This window comes from Hydractinia symbiolongicarpus, chromosome 15, assembly GCF_029227915.1.
Source record: "Hydractinia symbiolongicarpus strain clone_291-10 chromosome 15, HSymV2.1, whole genome shotgun sequence".
NCBI classification, from domain to species: Eukaryota; Metazoa; Cnidaria; class Hydrozoa; order Anthoathecata; family Hydractiniidae; genus Hydractinia; species Hydractinia symbiolongicarpus.
Genome location: NC_079889.1, coordinates 2,720,676 through 2,746,846, shown reverse-complemented (window position 1 = coordinate 2,746,846; position 26,171 = coordinate 2,720,676). Strand labels below are relative to the sequence as shown.

Below are 26,171 nucleotides of genomic sequence, written 5' to 3'. Positions count from 1 at the left end.
ATTTAAAATGCTTTAACTATTTGAATTATTAAAAATCATTTAAGGTATAGTGAAGTCGACCGCAAAGTATGTCACGATGTTGGTGGATGACAAATATAAGTGACAATATATGTGTTATCTTTTATTCAAAGAACTAAAACACTAGAAGTGAACCGAGTACTTTAAACTTTATTAAATTAATTCATAACTTCCTGATTCGCACAATAGTGAAATCGACCGCAAAGTATGTCACGATGTTGGTGGATGACAAATATAAGTGACAATATATGTGTTATCTTTTATTCAAAGAACTAAAACACTAGAAGTGAACCGAGTACTTTAAACTTTATTAAATTAATTCATAACTTCCTGATTCGCACAATAGTGAAAATTACATGAAGAACTAATTTTTAATGTGATAATCTTTTAACTTGCTGTTCGACCTTCTCTGTTTCCAAATCAATTTCTACACCGTAACACTCGAATTGGTGCACAGTTTTAACAAAACCTCCATTATTCTTTTGAAGAGGTCCTCTAGAATACCGGCATTTCTTTTCATTTACTTTAACTTTGAATTCCACTGTTTTTCCGTAACATTGGTAATTAGAAATTCGCAAATGAGGATCTGGCACAGTGCCAAAATCTTCAGCACAACCCTCTAAAATAAGCGCAGAGTTATGTGTAATGAATCGATTGGGACCAAAACCGTTGCTCCCGTAACCGAATTCCACGATCATGTTGTCATCTAAAACGAAGAACATCATACAGAAAATAAAAAAGAAGAAACTAAAAAATGAATTAAAAAGATTGCAATGTTCGTACAAATTATAGAAGATTATCCCGCACAATTCCACCCATAGGAATGCTTAAATTGGAATATAGAAATCTGAATAAACTGATCTCAGTTAACTAAACATTCACACTTTCAACGCAAAATATCCACACGCCTGTCAGCAAATTATTTACTCTTTGGGGAACACGTAGCCATTTTAAATAGATAAAATTGGGTAGTAACGTAACAGACTAGCTGGGTAATCCGGTGTTGAAATTCAGGTTAAGCGGTTAACTACATCATTCCTCATACCGGGAGGAGCGCCTAATATAAGTATACTTCACCACACAACAGCAATTTGAATAAAAATATGTCAATCAATAAATCTATATAATAATAGCCGTATTTTGTCTGTCTGTCCGTGATAGGCAAGTCCTGTGGCGGAAACACGAAATGCGATATATAAAGGACGGGTGACCCCGTGGATTTTTCCACGGGATTACGGCTAGTTACTCTAATAATAGCTGTCGTCTGTCTGTTTCTGCGTAAAATGGTACCACAGGTAGCGAAACACACGAATTCCAGTAAATAAAGGACGGGCGACTCCGTGAATTTATCCACAGCCCATCGACTAGTCCATGTTATAATGCCCGTATACCTCTGTCTGTCACAAAAAATGGTACTGCAAGTAGCGGGAAGAACGCAATGCAGTATGAAAAGAACGGGTAAACCAGTGCATTTTTCTACGGCCACAAAAAAATAATATACATAAAGTACTGTTGTAGCCTTGTACAAGAAAAACATTTCAATTTGCGGAATAAGCTCTTAGGAAATTTCAAATTTGAATCTTCAGTTCAGTTTATTGTAAAAACACACAGTTTATTGCACACCCAGTGAAGTGCTTTCAACGATGTTGCCATAAACCTTTGCAGGTATGATGTCTTTTACAAAAAAAAATCAGATAAAATAAACAATAATAGTAACACGGGATGTTGGTACCTATCTATCTTAGCAAAAACCAGTCAACTGTCATATCTTATTTTGTAGAGTATGCCCACGTGGAAGTTCAAAAATAATAAAGTGCCACACCGGGATAAGCGTTTAGTACATACAGCCAGTGAATTATTTTAAGTTTATTGTGCTTATAAAAAATAACTTTATCGCAACTTCTAAAAACAGTCGAAACTTCATTGCGGAAATATTTTTTCATGTACTTTGCAAAAGTTTTCTGCAAATGCCTATGTCTGCTACTATTACTTTTTAATTAGCTTGGAGGAAGAAAAACCAAACCCAATATGGAGCTTAAAATCAAATTTGTAAAGATAACACAAAAATGTTGTATAGGAGAAAGCACATATCCCAAACTAAACGAAAACCTTAGCAAGCTATAGCTAGCTCCTGCACTATGATTTTGTTTGTAGCCAAAAATTGCTTCGTTTGTTTATACAGCTCATAAACTCATAAAGGACCTTCTCCGAACGTCGTTAACCAATGCAATAACTTTTTTAAGTTTCAACAAAGTCAGCAAGACTATATCATGTTCTATATTTTACCCTTAAAGAATTCGTGTGTGGTTAACACGACATCAGCCAGTGGGACAGAAAACGCGTAGAGTTAATATAGACTAGTCGAGCACAAGTGAATAAATCCATGGTTTTGCCGCCCATTTTATACTGCCTCATGCGTTTCCGTAACACGACGTTTTTCTCGCGCACAAACAAACAGACAGAGAACGGCTATTATTAAAGAGACTAGTCGTTAGCCCGTGGAAAAATCCACGGGTTCGCCCGTCCTTTAAATTTATCCGTTGCAACAAGGTGGACAAAAATATATCGCATTTGGTATTGGTGCGCATTTTAAAAATTTCGTTACGGCACGTGGCTCTCGCGGACACAGACAAAATACGGCTATTATTAAAGAGACGTTGCTACTAGCATATTTTGCACACTTTCTTACGTCCACCGAAACCGGCATATTCTACATCGATTTTTTAACACTTAATCTCATTTTTAGAACATTCCACCTTTTTAAGCTTTGCTCCGTGATAGATTCTAGATTTTTTCCCGGCTTATTTTGTTTAATACGAAATTATTCTGAAATTACATTTTATTAGCCTTAAAAGACATTGAGAAAGCACATACCTTTTGTAAGTGTATCGTCATCGTAAAGCTGTGCTCTCGCGGGCTGATATAACTTTGGTCCGCATTTTAGCATGCCGGTAACTTTAAAACAGCCCCACCATCCATAAACATTGTTTAACCATTGCAAGAAGATAATGGCGTTGATAAAAAACTTCATCGTTAGAGGTTCCTTGTAACTGCAATTTCTGAATTTTGTGTTAACTTCGACGACTTGAGCTGAACGGGACCTACTACATAAGTCACATGGAGGCCGTGCTTATTTCAATTTCGAGTGCACGCAGTGTTATTACTTGTCTAATTCGAAACATTCATGCAATAACACGTAGTTAATTGTATGATGCTGTGTGTTTTCCATAAGGCTTTATACAATTTTAGCTAAACTGTTAACACAGAGGATTTTAAATTTTATAGCTCGCGGCTACAAACAGTTGGAAACAAGACACAGAATTTTGGAGCTGTCAACGCTCCCATAACAGTGGCCACAACATAATTATGTTCTTAGCTTGCAGTCGTAAAGAGTTCCAATTTCAGCAAATTCCAAGATCTTCATACGTCGTGATATGTGTTGCTGCCTAGTAAGTGAATGTTAGAAGGCCAGACTAGTGTTTTTTAATTTTAGTCACCAGTCCTCTGTTTCTGCATGAGTGGGACATTTTGGTCAACTAATGCCGTATATCTATTTTGTGGGAAATCCACAAACTAGGAAATTCCAATTCATAATGGAAATAATAAATTAAATAACTTGGCGGAAATTAATTTAGTAATATTATTTCTTCTTTAATGATTGTGGTATATTCCTGCGGTGTAGCACTTATATAAGCTACAACCTGCTTAAAATCCGGTTTAAGTTAGGTCAACAGTTAACATATGCTTTTTTTCAGTGTATTCCAGCTGTATCGACATTTCTCACATTTTTTCAAGTGTTTTATGAAAACGCTGCAGTGTTTTATGAAAACACTGCAGGGGAGGGGGCCTAATGTTAATTATTGTAATGTTTTTGAGTTTTTAAAATTGGAGTAATCACTCTCGATACCAGGCCTCTTTGTTTTTTGTATTTATTATAGTTTTCCCGCTTCTCCGATATTTCCGCCTCTCTAGTGATCCTGCTTTCTAAGCATAAATTAAAAATATATCTTGCCTGTCCAATAATCCTGCCTGCGGAATTGCTACATTTTTTATCAAATATATACCTAATACATACCTAATATATACCTAATATATACCTAATATATACCTAATATGTACCTAATATATACCTAAAATATACCTAATATGTACCTAATATATACGTATATAATATAGTCCACCTCATAGTAGTGCGAGTAGAATCTTGCAAGAATTTTCAATAAAAGTGTAATAAATTTTTTCATCGCATGGAACAAATTTGTGCTGAACTGGTTTTGCGCTTTTATGCTTCTTACGCTTTATCCTTTCAATATTTGTTAAAAACTTACTAAATTAATCTCGCAAATCGTCCAAGATAAAACTAATGCTGACATGGTGTTCATCCAATGACAAATTAACCCCGTCTTTTTTGAAAATTTTGCGCCGCTATAGTACCATAATATGTATTTTATTGATTGAAACACTAATTTCGTGACGTTTAATTCTACCCAAGGAGGTAGCAATAAAGCTACCTCTACCTCCTTGTTCTACCATTTTACCATCTACCATCACAACTTTTTTTTTCCATAACTTTTTACTCTAAATATGGTGCTGGTTAGAGGTAAAAAAAGAGACGTGCTTCATTTTCGTTACAACGAGGAAGCAAAGCTATTAAATGCTTTTCTTTACAACTTCAACCTGAGTTGTATTTCTAAAGAAAAGCCGATTTTTTAAAGATTGTAACCACAAGCAGTTGAGAACTACGAACATGTCAAGATTTTCCTGTAATGTTTCACATGAACTTAGTTACATTATTTGGTTAGATCCAAGGGAGCTTATTTTCCTAATGACAGCATACTCAATTTCCTAATTTTTCAAACGAAGCACTTAATTTGTATAGTTAATCCAATTCGACTTTTGTTCGCTTCATCTCGGGCTTCAAATACTATAAGTCTATTGTAAAAAAGGCTATTCCGTGTAAACTCTTTCCTTAAGTAGTTTCTTTAAATTTTCCATACTGGTATTTTCAAAAAAATTACAGTAACAAACGTAACAACAATTGGATATATAAGAATAGATATTACATGCCTGTCTGTGTTTGTTCAAATGTCATGTTAAAATATCGTAGCTAGTGGTTGTATTTTGTGCTTTCGATTTGTGCTTTTCATCAATCTGAATTAAGAAAATAATTCTAACAAAAAAATAATAAATCGTCCTAAAAATTATATGTCACATAATTTTAGTTACTTTATTTAAAACCTCACCTTTTTGCGAAATTTAAATCTTTCCTTCTACTTCTGTTTCTTGTTATTAAATGATCTTTCATATTGCTACTTAACTTCCAGTCGTATGTTTAAAATTACCGCCAAATTGAATAGTCATGTCAATTTCATGGCTCTCCTTCTTAAACTTTGCTTTCTTTGCTAGTGTTTATAAAAAAGTTGTTTATTTAGTCTCTCAGAAGAAGGTCGATCTCTACAGCATAACCAGTTTAATTTAATAAACTGGAATATGTGAAATGTAAGGCCCTGTGCCCTTGATGGTACCTGAGCCCGAGAACTTTATATTCTATACCAGTGGGCCTTGTACGTGTATATGACCAACAAGAGATTTATTTTCGAGGAGACGTTAGGCACCAAACAAGTCTGTCTGATGCGAAGAAAATTGCGGCTTTAACCAATCTCAAAGCCGGAGCCCCTTGTCTCTTTGTATGTCTGGCGGCGAAGTAAAGAGATCAGTTAATAAGGGCAGCACTAGTGACCTTAAACATGAAAATTAATAGAAATAGATCAGCACCGTTTTCCTCTCCTGTACAACTTCAACGCTCAATCTTCTAAGAGATCTTCTTAGTTAGCGACTAGACAGTAAAATTTGCTGGAAACCGAACATTTCAAGTAAAGTCGTTGGAAAATCGTGCGAAGTCTGTTATTGTAAAAAACTCTGATGCTGAAATGAATTTTCCAACTTATGAAATGAGCCAAAATAGAAATTTATGTATTTTCACCTATAAATGTCTGAACAGTGAAACTTGTGAAAATTTTGAGGGTTATTTTGATTTAATAAGTCATAATATAAGAACACAGAGCAACGGTACATTGGTGAGGTTGCCACGTGTTAGACCGGAAGCTGGTACGTTGGGATGCTTCTTTCGTGCTGGGAAAGCATTCAAGGAAGTTCCTATCGCTGTACGCGAAGCACTCACCTTATCAGACTTCCAGAAAATGTTGAAGTAATTTTACTGTGATATGCTTATTGAGTCATGTTGTCTATCTTTTTGATTTCTTTATCTTTTCATGCGTATTGTTCGTGTGTAAATTCGTATAATTTTATCCCCCAATCTATGGTCCAATTACTTACTATTTGATGTTCAACTAGTCTTTTGTTTTGTATTACTCTTCTACTTAATATTTCAGTTATGGTTTATATTTTATTTACAGGACCCTATTAGACAACAGTACCATTTTGTAACTGGTTAGGCCTTAATGAAGTGTTCGCTTTATACATGTTTGTTTTAGTTGCACTGTGAGGGCTTTTTAAACGGCTGTGCAGTTTAGTAGAGGTAAAAGGTCTCCACATACGATTTTGATCGCGTTAACTTTAAAACTTTAAGGCAAATAAGGGCGGGATGAAATTGGCATTGAAAAATCTTGCAAAAATGCGTTACAACAATGGAAGTAAGGTGATTTTGCATCTCAAATAATTTCAATCCCGCTTCTTTGTGTAACCGGTATACAACAACATAACATGATAGTTTCACTGCAATGATAATCGAAAATGTGTTTTTTGTGTTCTTGATTGTCTATTTCGCTGTGGACGCAAGATCTTATTGTTGCTTTAATGAAATAACCTAAGATTCGAGTCCTAAATTCGCTGTGAACATTGACAAGTTTGCAGCAGCCTAAATTTAAGCGATCCGTTGTAAAAAAAATTGAAAAGCATGAATATTTGAGAAAAACGTGGAAAACTACTTCTCAGACAATTACGGGAATATTTGAATAATTTTCTATTTTTAAGATCTTTCTCAAAATGGAGAAGCAGCATCAGTTGACGAGTCCTCTGCAACAGGTAGGCTGAAAAGTTCTACTTAGATAGTGGTCGAGAAACCGGTTGTAGTATTTACATTTCTAAAGGTTTATGCTAAAGTTAATTCGGCGTTTTCACTCCCTACCCTAAACATCAAAATGTTTAGCATTTAAGTATCGTTTATTTCCAAACTCATGTAAACTTGCACGAACTCATGTGAACTTGCACATGCTCGGCCTTTAGGCATTGCTCTCGTGTTCAATGACTCACCCTATCAGACTTCCAGAAAATGTTGAAGTAATTTTACTGTGATATGCTTATTGAGTCATGTTGTCTATCTTTTTGATTTCTTTATCTTTTCATGTGTAAATTCGTATAATTTTGTCCCCCATTCTATGGTCCAATTACTTACTATTTGATGTTTAACTAGTCTTTTGTTTTGTATTACTCTTCTACTTAATATTTCAGTTATGGTTTATATTTTATTTACAGGAACTTATTAGATAACAGTACCATTTTGTAACTGGTTAGGCCTTAATGAAGTGTTTTTAACCGGCTGTGCAGTTTAGTAGAGGTAAAAGGTCTCCACATACGATTTTGATCGCGATAACTTTAAAACTTTAAGACAAATAAGGGCGGAGTGAAATTGGCATTGGAAAATCTTGTAAAAATGCGTTACAACAATGGTGATTTAAGTAAGGTAATTTTGCATCTCAAATAATTTCAATCCCGCTTCTTTGTGTAACCGGTATACAACAACATAACATGATAGTTTCACTGTAATAATGATCGAAAATGTGTTTTTTGTGTTCTTGATTGTCTATTTCGCTGTGGAAGCAAGATCTCATTGTTGCTTTACGGAATATGTTAAGCAAAGGCTTTCTGTTGGCGAAACGTGTTAATTTTTTATTCATATGTTAACGGTTGAGGACCTGCGCACAGAACAATCCACTCCACTACGCGAAAAGGTCCGACATTTAGTGAAAATTGTCTGCAAACATTACCTTTTAAAATTTTGGGTTTAATGAAATAACCTAAGATTCGAGTCCTAAATTCGTTGTGAACATTGACAAGTTCGCAGCAGCCTAAATTTAAGCGATCCGTTGTAAAAAAAATTGAAAAGCATGAATATTTGAGAAAAACGTGGAAAACTACTTCTCAAACAATTACGGGAATATTTGGTTAATTTTCTATTTTTAAGATCTTTCTCAAAATGGAGAAGCAGCATCAGTTGACGAGTCCTCTGCAACAGGTAGGCTGAAAAGTTCTACTTAGATAGTGGTCGAGTAACCGGTTGTAGTATTTACATTTCTAAAGGTTTATGCTAAAGTTAATTCGGCGTTTTCACTCCCTACCCTAAACATCAAAATGTTTAGCATTTAAGTATCGTTTATTTCCAAACTCATGTAAACTTGCACGAACTCATGTGAACTTGCACATGCTCGGCCTTTAGGCATTGCTCTCGTGTTCAATGAGCTTGTGGATTTTGATCACGAACAGCCCACCCATAAAAAACAATCCACCAAGTAAAGCCGCAGGAATAATAACGAATTGTTGATGTTTCTAAAAATGTTTTTTCCTTAACTTTAATTTATTTATATATATACAACTAAATAAATAAATATGGAATCTCTTTTTTGACAAAAAAACCTTTCGTAAAACTTATGCACAAATATACAAAAACGTGTTTTTTAAAAACATATATCACCAACTCTAAAAATATGAACGAAAACATGAAACTTGTTACAAGTCAAACTAATATTCAGTAAATGGTGAAAGTCTTACCAAGTATAGGTTTGAGTAAAAATGCGCAAGTCAAGAGATCAGGATGGCTATTTTAACTAAAAATACTTGATAAAACTTCACTTTTTAACTTATAGATACTGTTACCGAACGAAAAAAGACTTAAGCCACACTTTTAGCGATAATGAATTCTTCACCAATTCGATGGCACAGCTCCACGTCGGTGTGTTGCGGGAAAATTAAAGCGTCGTTCTCTGACGTGGTTATCGAGCGAAAGTATTGCGCTTGCTTTCGAAATAACGATTTCTTTCTCTCCGTTCTCCTTCGCAAACCGTGGATAAAGAAATCTAATTGACCCATTTCTAACTCCAAAAACATTAACCGTGGTTGTTTTGTCTGAAACGTAAGCAGAAGTAAACATGAAACACGATCGGTAACACAAGCGAAAAACACTTTCTTGGAAGCAAGTGTATACTGTTTGCTCTAAATATAACAAACACTGCAGGGAAATGAGAATGCACATGCCCGAGTGCAAATTCTTAAGATTTACACGTAGGGCTCTTATCAGGCTGAAACAGGTCGTATTTCAGATTTTCATTACTTCAAGGCTTCTCATTACAGTATAACTTTCCAAGGTTTTCTTGTAAACAAGTGTAAAATGACTATTATTAAAATCAATACAGATTTTTTAGAAGCACGAAATCCAAAAGAAATTATATATTGTACTACACTAGTCGTCAACCCGTGGAAAGATTTACGGGGTCGCCCGTCCTTTATATATCACATTTCGTGTTTCCGTAACAGGACGCGGTAAGACTTTTGAACACACAGACAAAATACGTCTACTATAATAGAGACTAGTCGTAACCCGTGAAAAAATCCACGAGGTCGCCCGGTCTTTATATATCACATTTCATGCTTCCGTGGACGCGGTAACCCTTTCGAACACACAGACAAAATACGGCTATTATTATAGAGACTAGTCGTAACCCGTGGAAAAATCCACGAGGTCGCCCGTCCTATTTATATCACATTTAGTGTTTCCGTAACAGGACGCGGTAACCCTTTTGAACACACAAACAAAATACGTCTACTATAATAGAGACTAGTCGTAACCCGTGGAAAAATCCACGAGGTCGCCCGGTCTTTATATATCACATTTCATGCTTCCGTAACAGGACGCGGTAACCCTTTTGAACACACAGACAAAATACGGCTATTATTATAGAGACTAGTCGTTATTCCGTGGAAAAATCCACGGGGTCGCCCGTCCTTTAAATTTACCCGTCGCAACAAAGTGGACAAAAATATATTGCATTTGGTATTGGTGCGCATTTTAAAAATTTCGTGTTTCCGTTACAAGAAGCAGCTTTCGCGGACACACGGACAAAATACGACTAAGAGATTAATAAGAGATCCTCTTTTTTTCAAATAAATATCACCAATTTTAAGGAAATATTTCATTTCTTAAATGAATTGGACGTTTTTTACTTGTCAAAACGTTACGTCACACAAAAAGTGGACTATTATAACTGAGATATTTTAGCACGTTTAACCTTTACGTAGGAGATTCTCCCCTCCAAAATGATATAATAGGAGGAGGGGAGAATTTGGTCTGTTAAATCCAGATGTTCGCTTTACCGGAAATTCGTAAAGTGTTCACTGCATACCTCTCTTAATGAATTGATAAGTGGGTGAAAGTAAAGCAGGAAAAAAAGAATAAAAAAAAGAGACTGTGGAGATATTCAATTAAACATCCATACCTCTCTAAATTTATCTACTAAACAAAGAGAAGTGCCTGTAATATCCACAACAAAAGTTTTGGATTCGATGGCGTTGACTCGTAAATGTGCTACCAGTTTGTGAAGTAGTGCTTCCTAAAAAAAACCTACATGGTACACAGTTGTCAAAATGATGGCTGCCCTATGTGAAACCAGACTGCATGCGTGAAATAAAAATTAAAAAATCGCCAGGAGCACAATTTAGCGCTTGCAATATTGACAAAAGTGACAGACGGGTCTATCTACACCTGATCTACTCTTCATAATAACAGACAAAATTTTCAAGAGGATGAATTAACATCATCCTCTGGTAGAAAACCCTTCAAGAAATTCACCAATTTCAACAATTTAACTTCTTATTACTGTAGTATCTATATTCTGAGTCATTATTTTTTAATATATATTTCCAACTACATTATCGTATAAATTTTGAACAGACGGGGTGTGGAAAAGGAGGGGTTGAAAAATCGAAAACATGAATACTTCATCGAAGTCTTTTTTTTTAGGTAACTGATGTCATTACAACGCAACAATGTTATTAATTCTTTCCTTCAGACTACTTGTGTTCATATATACTGTTTCAATTTGATTACGGGAAAGTAAATAGGAGTGACATTATAAATGAGTTAAATAATTAGTGCGTTTCAAAAACAAATATATAAAAAAGGAGAGCGGTGGAAAAAGCAAACAGTTAACATTCGGAGTAGGGGATAATTATTCGGTATTTCAAAGCAAACAACGTGCAAATTTTAATGCACCTTCCTGGAATGAATTAACTTTGAGCAGATAAAAATTTCTTTCGCTTATTGATTGTTTTCTACCAAAAACCAGCTTTATACTCACAGGGGTAGCAGTTGCTGAATCAGAAACAAGCGTTTTAATGTTCACGTCTAACATTGGATACCTCTCTCTATCAACGTCACTAAAGTCGCTTTCACCTAATAAATAATAGCAGATTGTACTTAATATACATTATGATTTACAGAGACAAATTTGTAGCATAAAGATATGTGAATTGAATATAAACCTTTTAGAGTAAACATTGGAAAAAGAAATGTTTCTGTTGATTTGCAACATGAAAAACCATTCTAGAAAACATTTAACTTTAACTGTCCAAATGAGAATGAAGCTGGTCTGTTAAGCCACGCCTTAAGCTACTTAGCTGGAAAACCATCCATGTTATGCTTAAGATTTTTAAAAAACTTTACTATTAGAATTTTAATTAAAAAGGCAAAAAACCCTTTTTTAGGTAGACTGTTGTTGTCACATTTTGTTCCTTTAGTAACTAACGGGGAGTCTAAATTGTGTAACATAATATCCACTTACTTGTTTTAAACAAAACAACTTGGTCGAGGCCCATTACTGGTACTGCAATATCACTGTCAACAACATAATCCCGTACACTATCCCACACAACGTCAATTTTTCCACATGATGTGTCAACAGTCAACAGTCTATCATCATTCTCAAAATAACTCAAAAATTCTTTAACAGAATTATTGTACATATTATATCTACGTTGTGTTCTAGATGTGTCCATTTCATCAGAGCTTCCCTTGTTTTCTGTTTGGCCAGATGACGGTGCTTTCGTACATGCATGTGTCTGATTAATATTTGATATTAAATGGTCTTGATCAAGTAACAAGTTGATAGCAAATGCAACTGGATGCTTCATGAAAAAAAAACACATCAGTCTCAAAAGAAAAACAAATAATACAATTACAGAGTAGAAAGAACAAGAGTTATACGAAGGGGAAACAGGGTTCTCTGAGACGTTTGGGTAAAGGAAGGAGTATGTCACAGGGCAGGGAGTGTGCAACAATGCAGAGTGAGTGTCACATAGCAGAAAGCTAGTCACACTGCAGGACGCATGTCACACTGCAAGGAGCGTGTCACACTGCAGGGCGTATGTCACACTGCAGGGTTCATGTCACACTACAGGGAGCATGTCACAATGCAGCGAGCATGTCACACTCCAGGGAGCATGGCACACTGCAGGGAGCGTGTCACACTGCAGGGTGCATGTCACACTGCAGGGACCGTCATAGTGTCATAGGAAGTGCAGGGTAAGGGTGACAGCAAACTTTCTAAATCTGTTGATTGAAATATAGAATTAAAAAATACCAACCTTGTTTTCAAATTGTTCCATTTCTTCTTCACAGTTTTTTACAAATGTTGGCACTTTAAGTAAAAACTTAAGATTTGGAACAATGTCAACAAGAATAGTGTCGCCTTTATGCTTTTCGATTTCTTCTTCAATAAGTTCTAACACCCAATGTAGGGTGAGTTGAGAAGGGTCCTCTTCCATCTTTTTTGATAACAATTTTGTTGTTCCAGTACCAGCCTCCTCACAGTCAGGCAACAGTTTTTCAATAAGTTTTTCCAGGATTAAATCTTCTCCACAAACAAAATGAAAGTTGTACATATCCACAAGATTGTTGACTATTGTACCCTTACCTGAACCAGGTCCCCCTAAAAGAACAAAAAGTAGGGTAAAAAAGCCATAACTTTTAACACCTACTTCTAGAGAGCTGATTAAGAACACAATATTTTTAACTGCTCAGCAAACGAGAAATTTTTATCCCCGTAAAGATATTTTTTTTATAGGTGGTAAAATAATTTTGACTGTTCATTTAAATTGGTGGACATGACTCGGTTAGCCAATCATACAAAAATTTGTTTTAAAATTATTTATATACCTATAAATTTGATAGTAGTTGAACTTAAATTAAATAATAATAATAAAAAACATTTTTTCTTGAAATACATTACTTTGCACATGTTTATATTAGTCCACTTGTTGATTAGCAGAGTCTTGTCAATTGAGTTAAAAGGTAGGTTGTATGAGGCCTGTGTAAGAAGTGTTATGTTGTACGGTAGTGAGACATGGGCAGTGAAACAGGAAGATCTTGACCGTTTAGAAAGGAATGATATGAGAATGGTTAGGTGGATGTGTAACGCCATTCTAAGAGACAGAAAGAGTTCAGATGAACTAAGAAGCAGACTAAGTATCTGTAGAATTAAAGATGTTATCCAGATAGGAAGATTGATTTGGCTGGAGCAATTGGAAAGAATGGAGGGGGATAGTGTAGAGACTTGATAGAGGCAGACCAAGAAAGACTGGGCAGGAGGTTTTAAGGACAGACTTGATACAGAGGAAGTTTAGATCTAACACAGTCTAGATCAGATTGGAAGAGGGTCGTTAATATACCCCGTCTAACCCATGCTAGCATGGAAAACGGACGTTAAGCCGAGAATGATAATGATATGTTGCTGACATGAAACACTATTTATTAATTTTCGAGGGTTTCAACAAACCCCATAATGAAATAACGCTTAACTAAAAAGATATTTCTTGATGCATACTTTCATACAGTGAAATAATAGTTAAAACAAGACCAAATTTGAAGGGTGGAAAATTTATATCTGGATCGATTTAACAGGTTGATAACTGCAGCGTTGAGATGCATAACAGCATGATGGTTTTGAGTGAAATAAAAATTAATTCTTATCTTTGCCTAGAAATCTCCTAAATATCCTATTTCCCTTAATTAGCACCTCAAATCTTTTGCATTTTTAAGAGAGCATATCTTGTTTATTATGCAACACTATTGGTAACACATCATTTAGAACACTCTTTCTTCCACTTTTCCACATATTGATGAAACATGTTTCACCATTCCATTTTGATATGTGATAAACTCACAAGCTTGTTGATTGTTAGGTCTCAGGCAATATTTGAAGATTAATACAGTTCAAGTTTTACAAATTTTTATTATTTTATCACTAGTTGATAAGGGCCATGGAAAAATCCACTTAGCCAGAAGGACAATGGAAAATATAGGTTATTTTGAAATTGTCAAAATTTAGTTCATCTGTTGTCTATAATGCGTAGAGATTAACACGCTGATCAAAATAATGTAAAGAATCATATGTTTCAACGAACGCATAAGGAGATTAAGGGTTTTAAATTTTTGCTGACGTCAGCAAAGAACTCCAAATCACAAAAAGTATAATTATTTTAGAAATTTGTATACCCGTTGCCTTCATCATATAGATCTTTAAACGCAGATCAAGAAAATGTATAGGATCATGTACTTTTGACAAACAGTTGCGGAGATATTAGGATTTGAAGGTTTTTTGATGACGTCATCAACCCGTTCATTCAGAAACGGATTTGCAGACCCGGGTTTTGGAAAATTACCCAAATTGGTCCTAGGTGCTCCCTAGTTACCTACGCCGTGAAAAATCATTGACGTCACCACCTCGTTTTCAAGTTATTTGGCCTGTAAGACTTAGGTCACTGTAATGGCTTCATTAATTTAATATAGGATATTGATGTTAAAGTAGTGTTATTGACATCGCGCCGTAAAGTCAGAAAATGTAACATATTAGACATAAGTTTTTCGACGACATCAAAGGAAAATGACAATATCCACTTTGCCTGTTACAAACAGAAACAGTCTCCGTATTATTATAAGAGATTATGCAATCAAGTGTGAAATCATCATGGTTGTCTGTCCCCAAATTTTAGTTTAGGACAAAATTTTGTTGAAGGATAACACAGTTTATCTACTCCAGCATTTAAATTAACAGATCACGTGGTTATTCGCAAGTCTTTTTTTTTCTTTTTTTTACACCTTAAATTTTACCTGCTAAACATAAAATTTGCAGATCAAAACTCACTATTTTAAAAATGGTGCAACAATTTTATCTTCATTGTTTTACGTTTTTTATTATTGCAAAATCCGCAGCAAGTGAAAATACAAAGTTCAACCTTGCGTAAAGATGATAAAATTAAATTTTTTATCACATGTAACTTGCATGCTAATGTTTAAAAGTGCTAACAATCAAGGAAGCTATTGAAATTTTATTTTTAACTACCTTTAAAACTTTTTTTGATTAAATATAGTAGTTTGGATTGCTTTATTTTTTATGGCATTTTGATCTTTTCTCTCCATTTTTAGAAAAAAGTACAGCAATATTATGAGCTTTAAAAGGACACTTTCTCGTCATTTTAGAAGAAAGTACAGTGACAATGACTCAACTTACAAGTTTTTGATATCTGAGCTGATATTTCCAGTTGTGAAGATTGCGGGAGCTTGTACCACATTTCTTCACCACTGCAAAACAGCAACCTCTTTGTGGTGTGCTGGGGCGAAGGAATTTTATTACTGAACTTTTATGTATTTTTTTTGTAATTTTTATTAAGTTTGTGGCAGGCAATTTATCACACTAGTGCTTCTTTACAGGCCTGTTAGTATCTCTGTCATTTTATAGATAATTTTTTTTGCAACTGTTGGACCAGTGACTCATGCGTCACATTACAGTGCATGTGAATTTATATAACTGGGAAAACAATATTTCACTTCATTAATGCAGTTCTGGAAGATTTAGTTAGTTTTTCAACTAAAACAACTACAATAGTTTACATCTACATAAATTGCTAAAAAAACTTTATTTCTCTTTTCTCTTTTCTGGACTGTGTAACTAGCAACTTATGTAGTCTAACCCAACCTGGTTGACAAATATGCATAAAAAAAAGTAGCCAACTCTTTTTCACATAATAATATTCTTAAAATTTCACATAAAAATTTGAACATATAGCAGATACAGTCACTGTTAAATGCAGCATTTCACAAGAAATCGATGAATTAAAAGTGCTCGTTTCCACAGTTGTCTAAAAAGTGTGTGAATGGTGTGTATCACATACTGGTGGTATTTTGTAGTTCCTAAATAAAATTTCGAATTTGTAAAAAAAATGTGAGCTTACCAAATATAAAAATAATTTTAGTGCCATTAATGTCTTCAAAGCGTATCCCACCACCAACTTTAACATTAACATGTGGTTTCACAACCAATGTGTTTCTCCGCTCATACAAACTTTCTCTTCTTACATCATTATTATTACTTTGTGCACAGCCCATAACAATTTACCAAGTATTTGTGGATTTAAAAGTTAGTTCAAATATTTCGTCTGATATGATACATTACATGTACTCTAAATAAAATAAATTGAAAAAAAATGGTATCGTGTATTGCTTGAAAAATTAGGTGACAAGCTGCACCTCATTTAATGCGAAATTTGAGGCGAACTGGTAGTCTTGTATAATAGTATATATAAATAACAATGTTAAAATTGTTTAAGAATTTATTTTGCAAGATTTTCTCAGTAAAGACAGGCCTAAAAATTTCTATTAACTGATATATGTAAAACATTTTAACTCGCGTAATACAGAATGTGAAAAAAGTTCGCTCAATTTTCACTCAAAAAATTCAAAAACAAACAAAGATGTTGTCACGTTTACAATTTCTCAAAGCTCTTAAAATTTTATTGAAAATATGCCAAAAAAGTAGCTTTAAAGTTAATGTTTTAAAAAATGAAAGACATATCCAAAAAAAGTATCCATAGTTATAAAAGTGTACAACATTACAAACCACATCAGGCCTAGCTTAATGTGGTCTACTTGTGATAAAGTGTCATGTTCTTAAAAGCTAAGGGAAGGAGCCGGGTGTGTCAGAATCCCTAAAATTGGCAATAAATATTGTCTAAACTCTTTCAACATATAAGCAGCACAGGCAGGAAACCACTTGTTAGTACCTATAACAGCTCAACATTGTGCTTTAGGCCATCATTGAAAATATACTCATGTCACACGTTCCGAACTAGTACATGCTTGCAAAAATGAGTCAGTGGGTGGATTTTTTCCTCAGGATTTTTTGATCTGCAAAAGTATATTTGTTGCCAGGACCATAAAACAATTTAGAACCACCTAATCCTTTTATTTGGATTTTTTCTCACGTACCAGTCCAGATTCTTAAAGTGGGTCCCATACAGGAATAAACGAACATTAAAAAAAATATATATATAGTATATAAATACAGTATATAAATAACCATATCATAGATCACGGTCATTGTTGTTGTTGGAACTACATATTACTTAAAAATTCAATTTTAGCAAGCAGAGATACACAGTTTTTAAAAACGAGAATTTTTTTGAGCATTTAATACTCAAGATGCAATACAAAGTTTGTGTTTTTTTGTTTGTTCACTTACCACATCCAATAGTTTAGTATGCCAAGAAAACAAAACCTTTTAGAAATACCGAGGTGTTGTTTTTTATGGAAAACTGTAGCTATGCTATGTCAAACAATAGTTTTTTATGCTGTTCCAAAGTCTTAAGAGGAATTTTCAGAAAGGGCGTTGGACAGCAAATTCACAGGCGAAAGGTATCTGAGCAGATGGTATGTTTTCATATGTATTGTTTTTTACTTTTTAGTGGCAAAAATCTCACTGTAAAGACTCAATTAGGGCCCGTGCTCTACCAGACAACTCCCAGCAACATCCAACTGTTAATCTTCCATTCTAGGCGATTACTAATAAGAATCAATTGGTGGTGGGGTTTACTTGTGTTAAACCAATCTTGCTGGTGAAATCATTGTGGTATATATTTGTGTGTAAATCAATTGGGTTTATTTGGTATTGTGTTATTAGGAGAACTGTGTAGATAACCTACAGGTTAGTCATACACATATTGCGAGTTTAACACCAACAGCCAACCCTTAAATCACCCAACCTTAAACCACCCACCCTTAAACTCTTAACTTAGAAAAACACATTATATGCTGAAAAGAATTCAAAATAACTGCCTGTTTTCAATACCAAAGAGTGCTTTATTTTAAATTTGCCAGATTTTTTGTTTCTTGTGAAAATCAAAGAGATTTGCTACCAAATATTTACCATTCACAATTCGCTTTAATATCCCCACTCTACCGAAACCATAAGATTGCTTTTTCTCCGTTCTGAACTGTTAAAATATTTCTATCAATGCCCTACAAATTAATCTACAGAATTATCAAATCATGCCTTCATTATCAATTTTGGCTTCATTTTATTGATGTATTAATTGAAACTAGATGGATATTTGGAACATTGAACAACAAAAAGAAAAAATACAACAAATTGACAACATTTGGGGGTTCATACACCCATTTTCAAGTCTACAGTATAGCACTCCTGAAGACTTGAAAATGGCTGTATGAGCACCCCAAACGTTGTCAATTCATTATATTTTTTTTCAAGATTTCAAATATCGTGACGTTTAACACTTTTAAACAATAACATGCATCTTACATGTAAGAAAAGAATTCATTGATGATAACAATAGAAAGCAATTAGGTTTGTGTGTAAACAAAAGATATGTGAAGGTTCTTTATGTAGACATAAGATCGTTACAGGACGTCATAAAACTCTCGTACATGTCAAGTTGCATTCAGGCAGTACTGTATTTGTTTAATCTTTCTTGGTGGGAATGACTTTATTCTAAAGACACACGAAAATATCCAAGATAAGAAGATTCAAACTTTGAAGAAGCTACAAACTCCACAAAATGATCTCCATAAAGTTATTTTTAATTTTTCTAGACATTGTTTAAGTGATTTTGAAAAATCTTTACTTGTTGAAGGCTTAAATTTTGCTATTCCACCTAGGTCATTGAACTACAGTGATTATCTCATAAGTTATTAATCTTTCCTTCGGGATATCAGGAATTCTGATTTATTTACTAGTGTGAATCTACATTTCGTAAGACTAGGATAAAAGATTTTGCTCTCTTTTCATTGTTCTTACAACACCTATGGTGAGACCAAAAATCTCACAGAGAAAGAGAATGATGCGTTATTATCTTTATCACAAGGATTTAATTTTACAAAAATCTGACAAAAGTAATTCTGTCGTTTTAGTTGATCATAATGTGCATGTCAACAGAATGGAAGACCTTCTAGCCGATAGCACCAAATTTCGGAAGCTCACTATACCACCTGAAAAGTTTCTCGCCTTCAGTATTGGCCATGAGAAAAAAAATTACTAACATCCACAAGACTTTGCTGAAGGAAGGTAGCCTGAGCAATGCTGACTATCGCAAATTTCATCCAGTAGGTTGCAAACCAGGTGTACCATATGGACTTTGCAAAGTCCATAAACGTTTGTGGAAACTAAATTTTGGGATTCGCAAGGTTAATAACTTTTCACCAAACTTTTTTCCCGCAAAATGAAAAATTTAGGTCATCCCCAGAATTCAATTCCCACGAAAAATAAAAATGAGCCCATCTATCCGTGAAATTTAGCTAGTTATAGCTATACTTCAAAGTATATTATGTTGAAATGTACTCAAAAGAGGAGTTTATACTAAGAATACACCTTTACGATAATTCGGGAAAACTAACACTCCATTGCAGCTTATTTAGCGATCAGAGGAGGTAAATATCACACTTTTATAAGACTTTATTAATGAGAAAACAAGTTTTTTCGTGATAACTTTTCTTGCCGTGTTTTGTTTTTCATGAAAAGTACACATAAATTGTATCTTATTATTATTAACGTTTCCTGAAAATTTGAAAGACATTGATATGACAGAAGTTAGCATGTCTAGCTAACAAACTCTCATAAAAACACGATTTTTACCTCCTTTTTTCCGATATTGAAAACGATGGAGAGCCGTAGGAACGCATGTACAATTGAATTATCGTAAAGGTGTATTGCATCAAGACTTTTTTCGCTATGCCCAGTTTTCAATGGTGTTTTATCCTGCAGAGAAAAATTATGTAGAAACATTTTTCTCGCCATGCCTATATTCAATTCACAAAAGTTTGATATGAACTCATATTCTGCAAAGCTATATTTTTTTGTTGCCAGCCCCTCAGCTTAAGTATGATGGGGTCGCGGCCAGATTTTTATAGAAAGAGTGATAAGCTAAGACCAATTTTTAACCAATTTTTAATTGGTTGGCAAGACCAATTTTTAATTGGTTGGCATTAAAAATGCTGGGCTAGTCAGAAACCAAGAAATTAAACGTAAGCAGAAATTTCAAAGATAAATGCAACTCAAATAGAAAATTTAATATTCTAAAAATAGCTTAGAGTTTACTTCACTCCTGGCTAACAAACACCACATAATCCCTACCAGCATAAGTCTGCACGCGGCATAGCTTGCACGCGCCATTTTTCTCTAGTCTCATGCAATGGTTTCCATCCGCTTACAAATTTTTGGCATTTTAATTTTTCAGGTCAAGCGCTATATCATTGTGTATCTTTGTTTTGATTTTGAAGTGTTATACCTACGAAACATTAATTTTGATCAATAGATATTATTTTTCACTGAATTGTGGTTTACACGCTTCACCACAAGAGCGTATGTCCAGCGCCGAATGTCCCAAATTTCAAAGAAGGAAAAGCCCTGGGAACGAGGTTCTTAGAGTGCTTGAAATTTCAGTTGACTAGCGAACCCTATTCTCGATCGACCCTAGAGCTCTTTGAGGCCAACTCGATTTTCGAGGTTTTATTTTCAAAGAGATCTAGGGGATAAAAATGTAGCGAACCCTTTACTATTTGGCGTGTGAAAAATCACCCTGCCTCTCCACAACTATGTTCTAAAACCAACTAGTCCAAAAATTAAAGAAACATTTAGAACTAGCTATTTGTTTAATATAAGAATATGTCAATTATTATAGCTCACTTAGTTTAGTTCAATCACAACTCGAATCTCCAAGAAGGGTTTAAAAAAGGTTCGAGTTAAGGAAAGTTTGTGTTAAGCGATTTTTAATCAAAGAACGAAGATTGCAGTATTAAACAGAGTTACTCGTTTTTAAATATTAAACTTCAAACAAATGTATTAAAACGCAATATATACACTACAACTAGAGTCCATCCGTTGAGCGAATGCACGTTTTTATGTTTAAACCTAGACTCTCCGAACTACACTAATTGTCGTCGCAGCCGAATCGAAATACAGACATCTATTAGCCGTAACTCATGATAACTGATTTTAAGGTATCAAAATGGAATTAAATTCTCTTTACTACTTTGTAACTGACAAGCAAAAGGTTTGATGCAATGACAAACATCAGTAACGGTCACAAAAAATAAAATGTAGAAAACTTACCTGAACGGTCATAAGCAATGAAGGTATACTATAATATAAAAAATTTTTGTAAATTTTTTCTAAAAGAAGTCAAAATATTACTAAAATTTTAGTAAGAGCAAATGGTTTTTATTTGCAAAAATAAACTGCTTTTTCTATGCATATATTGTGTTTTTAATTGTAAATTTTTAACCGCGCACACATCTTTCGTTGTATTCTCTTGTGAACTCAACAAAAGGTTTGTGCAGTTGCATTCATTACGCCGGAGGAGACACCGCGCTAGCATAAGAAAGCAACCTAGAATGTATAAATATTGCATTTAAGTTGTTTAAAAAGAAAGTTTAAAAATTAACAACAACAACAACAACAACAACAAAAACAACAACGTATAAAAATAGTAGTAGAGAACGTGCGCAAGAATATTGGCTGACCCTACAAAACGCGACAAGACACTAAAAATTCGCTTTATCATTGTTTCGCAAAAACATTCTCCTTTTTTTCTTCCTCTAATTATTTACAGATAAGATACGAACGAGAGTATGAATAACCTATAAAAAAAATCTCTCTTTATCAAATACAACTGCTTAGTTTACCATTATCTTTTCATCGTTAAGAACTTTTCTGTTCCCCTGCACAGTTGTTCCGATCTGGAGATATATAATCTTGAGTTAAAGGGGTGATGGATGGGGGCATTATTTAAAGATTTCGGGAATGGTATAAACTGTTTATCTAAATTTTCATTTCTTTATTTCTTGCAAACAACAGTTATTGCCACGTCAGAATGTTTTTGTCGTCAAAATGGACGATACTTTCTTCAATAGACTCTCTAATTAGACTCTCTAATGTCGACGTAAACTAAAGGTTTGCTGACGTGGCATTTCACGCCAACGATTTTAAATTGAATTAGAATTAGCTGTTTAAGCAAATAAAAGTATGATCTTTTAATCGGTAAGTGGAAAAACTAGACTGTGTCCAACGTTTTCAACTAGATTCGCGTAATGTTTAACCAAAAGGTACAAACTTTTTTGAAACCAAAAATTAAATACAGTACGATACGCTATATCCCTTCTTGAAAGCTTAACTTAAAGAAATAGTAAATATTTTGTTTTAATTGGGTTGTTTTTTATAATCTTATTTACCGGCCATTTCCTCAAGTAAGCTGGTATTGTAGGCATAATCTCTTTATCTTTATCCCTAGAGGATCTCTTGTCCCCTGAATCATTGAGGAGCCCTTAATATCGCCGCTATCATGGTAATTAAACCGGCAAAGTGGCCAGGGAACGAGTTGAGGACAACGGGGATAATTACCCGAGATATATCAGGCAGAAATTTTTGTCAAAAAAACCCTCCTCCCTATATTTCACCGCTTTAGTTTATTATTTGTCTTCGCAACAAGAAGTGAGAAACACAGTGTTTGTCTTATAATTTATGTCCGTAAGAAATGGGATTGAACCTGCAAACAACGTAAACACTATGACTTCTTTACCATTGCTAAAGGTTTATTAATTGATCTATTTTGTTGGGTTTTAATATGCTTTTTGATACACTATGGTAGCACGCCATTTGGTGAAAAAGTAAAGTTCAAATAAACATAGTGTTCCTTTAAAAAACAAAAAAAGTTTATGGTTTTTGTCTATTTTCACGTTGTTGTTCGCATAAGGGTCCCACCATTGTGCTACAAGCTTTTTACTAACGCTACTTGCATTTTGCAATACGGTGTTTTACGCTACGAGTGTTTATACGCTACGGTGTTTATAAGCTACGATAGTTTTTACGCTACTTGCGTTTTGCGCTACGGATGTTTTATGCTACGGACTTTTTACGCTACGGGTGTTCATACACTACGGTAGTTTTCACGCTACTTGCGTTTTGCGCTACGTATATTTTGCGCTACGAATGTTTTACGCTACGGATGTTTTACGCTACGGATGCTTTACGCTACGGGTGTTTATACGCTACGGGCGTTTCGACGCTACGGGCGTTTTGACGCTACGGGTGTTTTGACGCTACGGGAGTCATGCACGTGAAAATAATATAAAAGTGAAAGTTGCGACAATGTCATGTATCGAAATAATGTGATGAATATCTGATAATTTTTAATTGTATTCGAGTAAACAGAAATTTTTGGATGTCGGTTATTCCATCTTACACGAAATAATATAATGTTTCTTCCATGACTGATGTCATAAACATTCATTTTTCCAATTTAAAAAAAAACGATTTGTATGGTGTCCTTACGATCATCAGAAACTTAACAAATTCTAACACTTGAGCAAATACGCCTCTGTTTTGTTTTGTGTCAATAATGTTTCGCTAGTATATTCCAGAAAATCCGACTTGAAAGTAAGAAATGAAATACCTCTGTGTATTTACAACGAAAACATGAATTATAACTTCTTACGCGTTTTTTTCACAATTTTGCTAAGCGTACTGAGCATGCGTACTAGATATGTTTATAAATTATCAATTCTTGTTACTGGCGTTATATCGAATTGAACCGATGTTTTTCTTGGTGATAAACTTGTATTTGTCGTGTTACTTTCGGTCGTTGTCGTTCGTTTTCGTAGCCTCAATCTTTGAAAACTACTCCGAAAGGATTCGAGTAAACTGTATTTCTCACAGCATAACATTTTTAAGAATCCCCTCTTCATTTCGTCATTTAATGTCCCATAAATGACTGGATTGAGTGCACTATTAAGCAGCATAAGAAAATTTGACGTGATAAAAATTAAAATTCCGTACGATTTTGTACCGAGATTTCCATATGTTGTAGCGAAGAATACCGAGTGTTGTGGAAGGACACATATCGCATAAGCGACAACGAGAACGACAGACATTTTTAATCTTCTGCTTTGTTGCTTCTTTCGTTTCGTTATCCGACGACTGGAAGCAAAATTACGGTCTTCATTGTTGTTATTCAAACATACAAGTTCATTTGGGGTTTGGGCTTTTTGCAATTGAACTAAAATGATAGCGTAAGACGCTGCAATAAAAATGAGAGGTAGAACGAACTGCAGCACAAACACTGATATCCAATATATATTTTCATAGTTAGGATTTGGCCAATACTCCGTACAAATCATCATTGTGTGATGAACTTTAGCGTCTACGACGGCTGTTAATGGTACAGTTATAATAACCGAAAACGACCATATTATGATAATCCAATATTTAATAAAAGTTGTCGCACGTTTATGAGCGACTATAGGATCCATAACTGCAACGTATCGATCCCGAGTTATAGCGACTAACGTACCGATGGAAGCATTCACTGAGCATGAATTCACTGAATACGAAACTCGGCATAATGATTTTCCAAAATGCCATTCCAATTCTGTATGGATTGTGTACATCTGCATTGGAAGATAAATCAATAAAACAATTAAATCGGATGCAGCTAAATTTAAAGTCAATAGATGTATACTGCGTTTTTGTTTACGTTTTCGTATGATATGAACCACTAGTATGTTGCCGACTGTGCCGACAAAAAAGGTAAATGTCAACGCGATGAAGATGAGTACTTTAAACCATTCTGCGATGTGTGGCGCAGATGATGGTGGTGGCATAGTGCTAACTCTAACGGCGGTGTCATTGTGCATGTTGAGAATGATGACTTTTATATATCTACCTAAATAAAAAAAATATAAATTTGTATTAGGAAAAAAACTTTAAACTTTTTAAGGAAGAGGAAGAACAACAAGAAGAAGAAGAAGAAAAAGAAGAAGAAGAAGGAAAAGAAGAAGAAGATGAAGAAGAAGAAGAAGAAGAAGAAGAAGAAGAAGAAGAAGAAGAAGAAGAAGAAGAAGAAGAAGAAGAAGAAGAAGAAGAAGAAGAAGAAGAAGAAGAAGAAGAAGAAGAAGAAGAAGAAGAAGAAGAAGAAGAAGAAGAAGAAGAAGAAGAAGAAGAAGAAGAAGAAGAAGAAGAAGAAGAAGAAGAAGAAGAAGAAGAAGAAGAAGAAGAAGAAGAAGAAGAAGAAGAAGAAGAAGAAGAAGAAGAAGAAGAAGAAGAAGAAGAAGAAGAAGAAGAAGAAGAAGAAGAAGAAGAAGAAGAAGAAGAAGAAGAAGAAGAAGAAGAAGAAGAAGAAGAAGAAGAAGAAGAAGAAGAAGAAGAAGAAGAAGAAGAAGAAGAAGAAGAAGATAACAATAAAAATTCCCGTAGATATATATATTCTTGTTTCTATTTATTTATTAAAACTATCTTTTCTTTCTTTCCAGAGTGAAACAACTGTTTCTCTTTACTTGATTTCTATTTTGTATTTACATAAAGCGTCAACACCAGCTTCCAACTTGTTCCAACTTTTCGAAATTCACTTCTTGTTTACACGATAAACTTTTGTCGGAAGAGATTGTAACACAGTTACAAATATGGCGAGAATGTGTTACCACGAAACAGACTTTTTAGAAAAAAATACAAAACATAAATAAAAATGAGTCAACTACTTTCAACGACCTAGAACAAGCTACTTACACCACTCGCCTACTTCTTTTAAACAGAGAGGAGTTACTAATATCCCGCAAAGCTTAAGATTCAACACTAAACATTCAACGCTTTCTTCCTTGATATTCACAACCTATTAAACACAACAAAATAATGTTTCAAAAACTTTGACACCAACCGGTATTAATATTGTTCTCTAGGTACAAAAGTTTGCATTTAAATTCAAGAAATCTAACACTTTACAGTGTTTGTATTTATTTTATTGCAGTA

The 26,171-nt window shown here is 34.3% G+C and overlaps 3 protein-coding genes across 3 annotated transcripts; all 3 read right to left on the bottom strand.

The window, feature by feature from the left end:
• Nucleotides 1-242: 242 nt before the first annotated feature.
• Nucleotides 243-3,272, bottom strand: LOC130629040 (uncharacterized). The gene is made up of 2 exons (XM_057442134.1): nucleotides 2,893-3,272; nucleotides 243-724 (listed from the first exon to the last, which is right to left on the bottom strand). Exons 1-2 carry the CDS (start codon nucleotides 3,047-3,049, stop codon nucleotides 390-392), a joined length of 492 nt encoding a protein of 163 aa, XP_057298117.1. The 5' UTR covers nucleotides 3,050-3,272; the 3' UTR covers nucleotides 243-389.
• Nucleotides 3,273-8,571: 5,299 nt separating this feature from the next.
• On the bottom strand, nucleotides 8,572-16,567 carry LOC130628868 (uncharacterized). The gene is made up of 6 exons (XM_057441899.1): nucleotides 16,318-16,567; nucleotides 12,673-13,016; nucleotides 11,871-12,213; nucleotides 11,388-11,482; nucleotides 10,527-10,640; nucleotides 8,572-9,159 (listed from the first exon to the last, which is right to left on the bottom strand). The coding sequence occupies exons 1-6, from the start codon at nucleotides 16,469-16,471 to the stop codon at nucleotides 8,926-8,928; spliced, it is 1,284 nt and encodes a 427-aa protein (XP_057297882.1). The 5' UTR covers nucleotides 16,472-16,567; the 3' UTR covers nucleotides 8,572-8,925.
• A 6,982-nt stretch (nucleotides 16,568-23,549) lies between these two features.
• LOC130628869 (delta-type opioid receptor-like) lies at nucleotides 23,550-25,109 on the bottom strand. Its single transcript, XM_057441900.1, has one exon. It carries the CDS (start codon nucleotides 25,061-25,063, stop codon nucleotides 23,918-23,920), a length of 1,146 nt encoding a protein of 381 aa, XP_057297883.1. The 5' UTR covers nucleotides 25,064-25,109; the 3' UTR covers nucleotides 23,550-23,917.
• Between the last annotated feature and the right edge of the window lie 1,062 nt (nucleotides 25,110-26,171).

Coding starts and splice junctions, on each gene's coding strand:
- LOC130628868 (XM_057441899.1), bottom strand. CDS start 16,471: ATGGGCTGTGCACAAAGTAATAATAATGATGTAAGAAGAGAAAGTTTG. Junction 12,214..12,672: donor TGGAACAATTTGAAAACAAG/GTTGGTATTTTT, acceptor TTTTTCATGAAG/CATCCAGTTGCATTTGCTAT. Junction 11,483..11,870: donor AGTTGTTTTGTTTAAAACAA/GTAAGTGGATAT, acceptor ATTATTTATTAG/GTGAAAGCGACTTTAGTGAC.
- LOC130629040 (XM_057442134.1), bottom strand. CDS start 3,049: ATGAAGTTTTTTATCAACGCCATTATCTTCTTGCAATGGTTAAACAAT. Junction 725..2,892: donor TGACGATACACTTACAAAAG/GTATGTGCTTTC, acceptor TCTTCGTTTTAG/ATGACAACATGATCGTGGAA.
- LOC130628869 (XM_057441900.1), bottom strand. CDS start 25,063: ATGCACAATGACACCGCCGTTAGAGTTAGCACTATGCCACCACCATCA.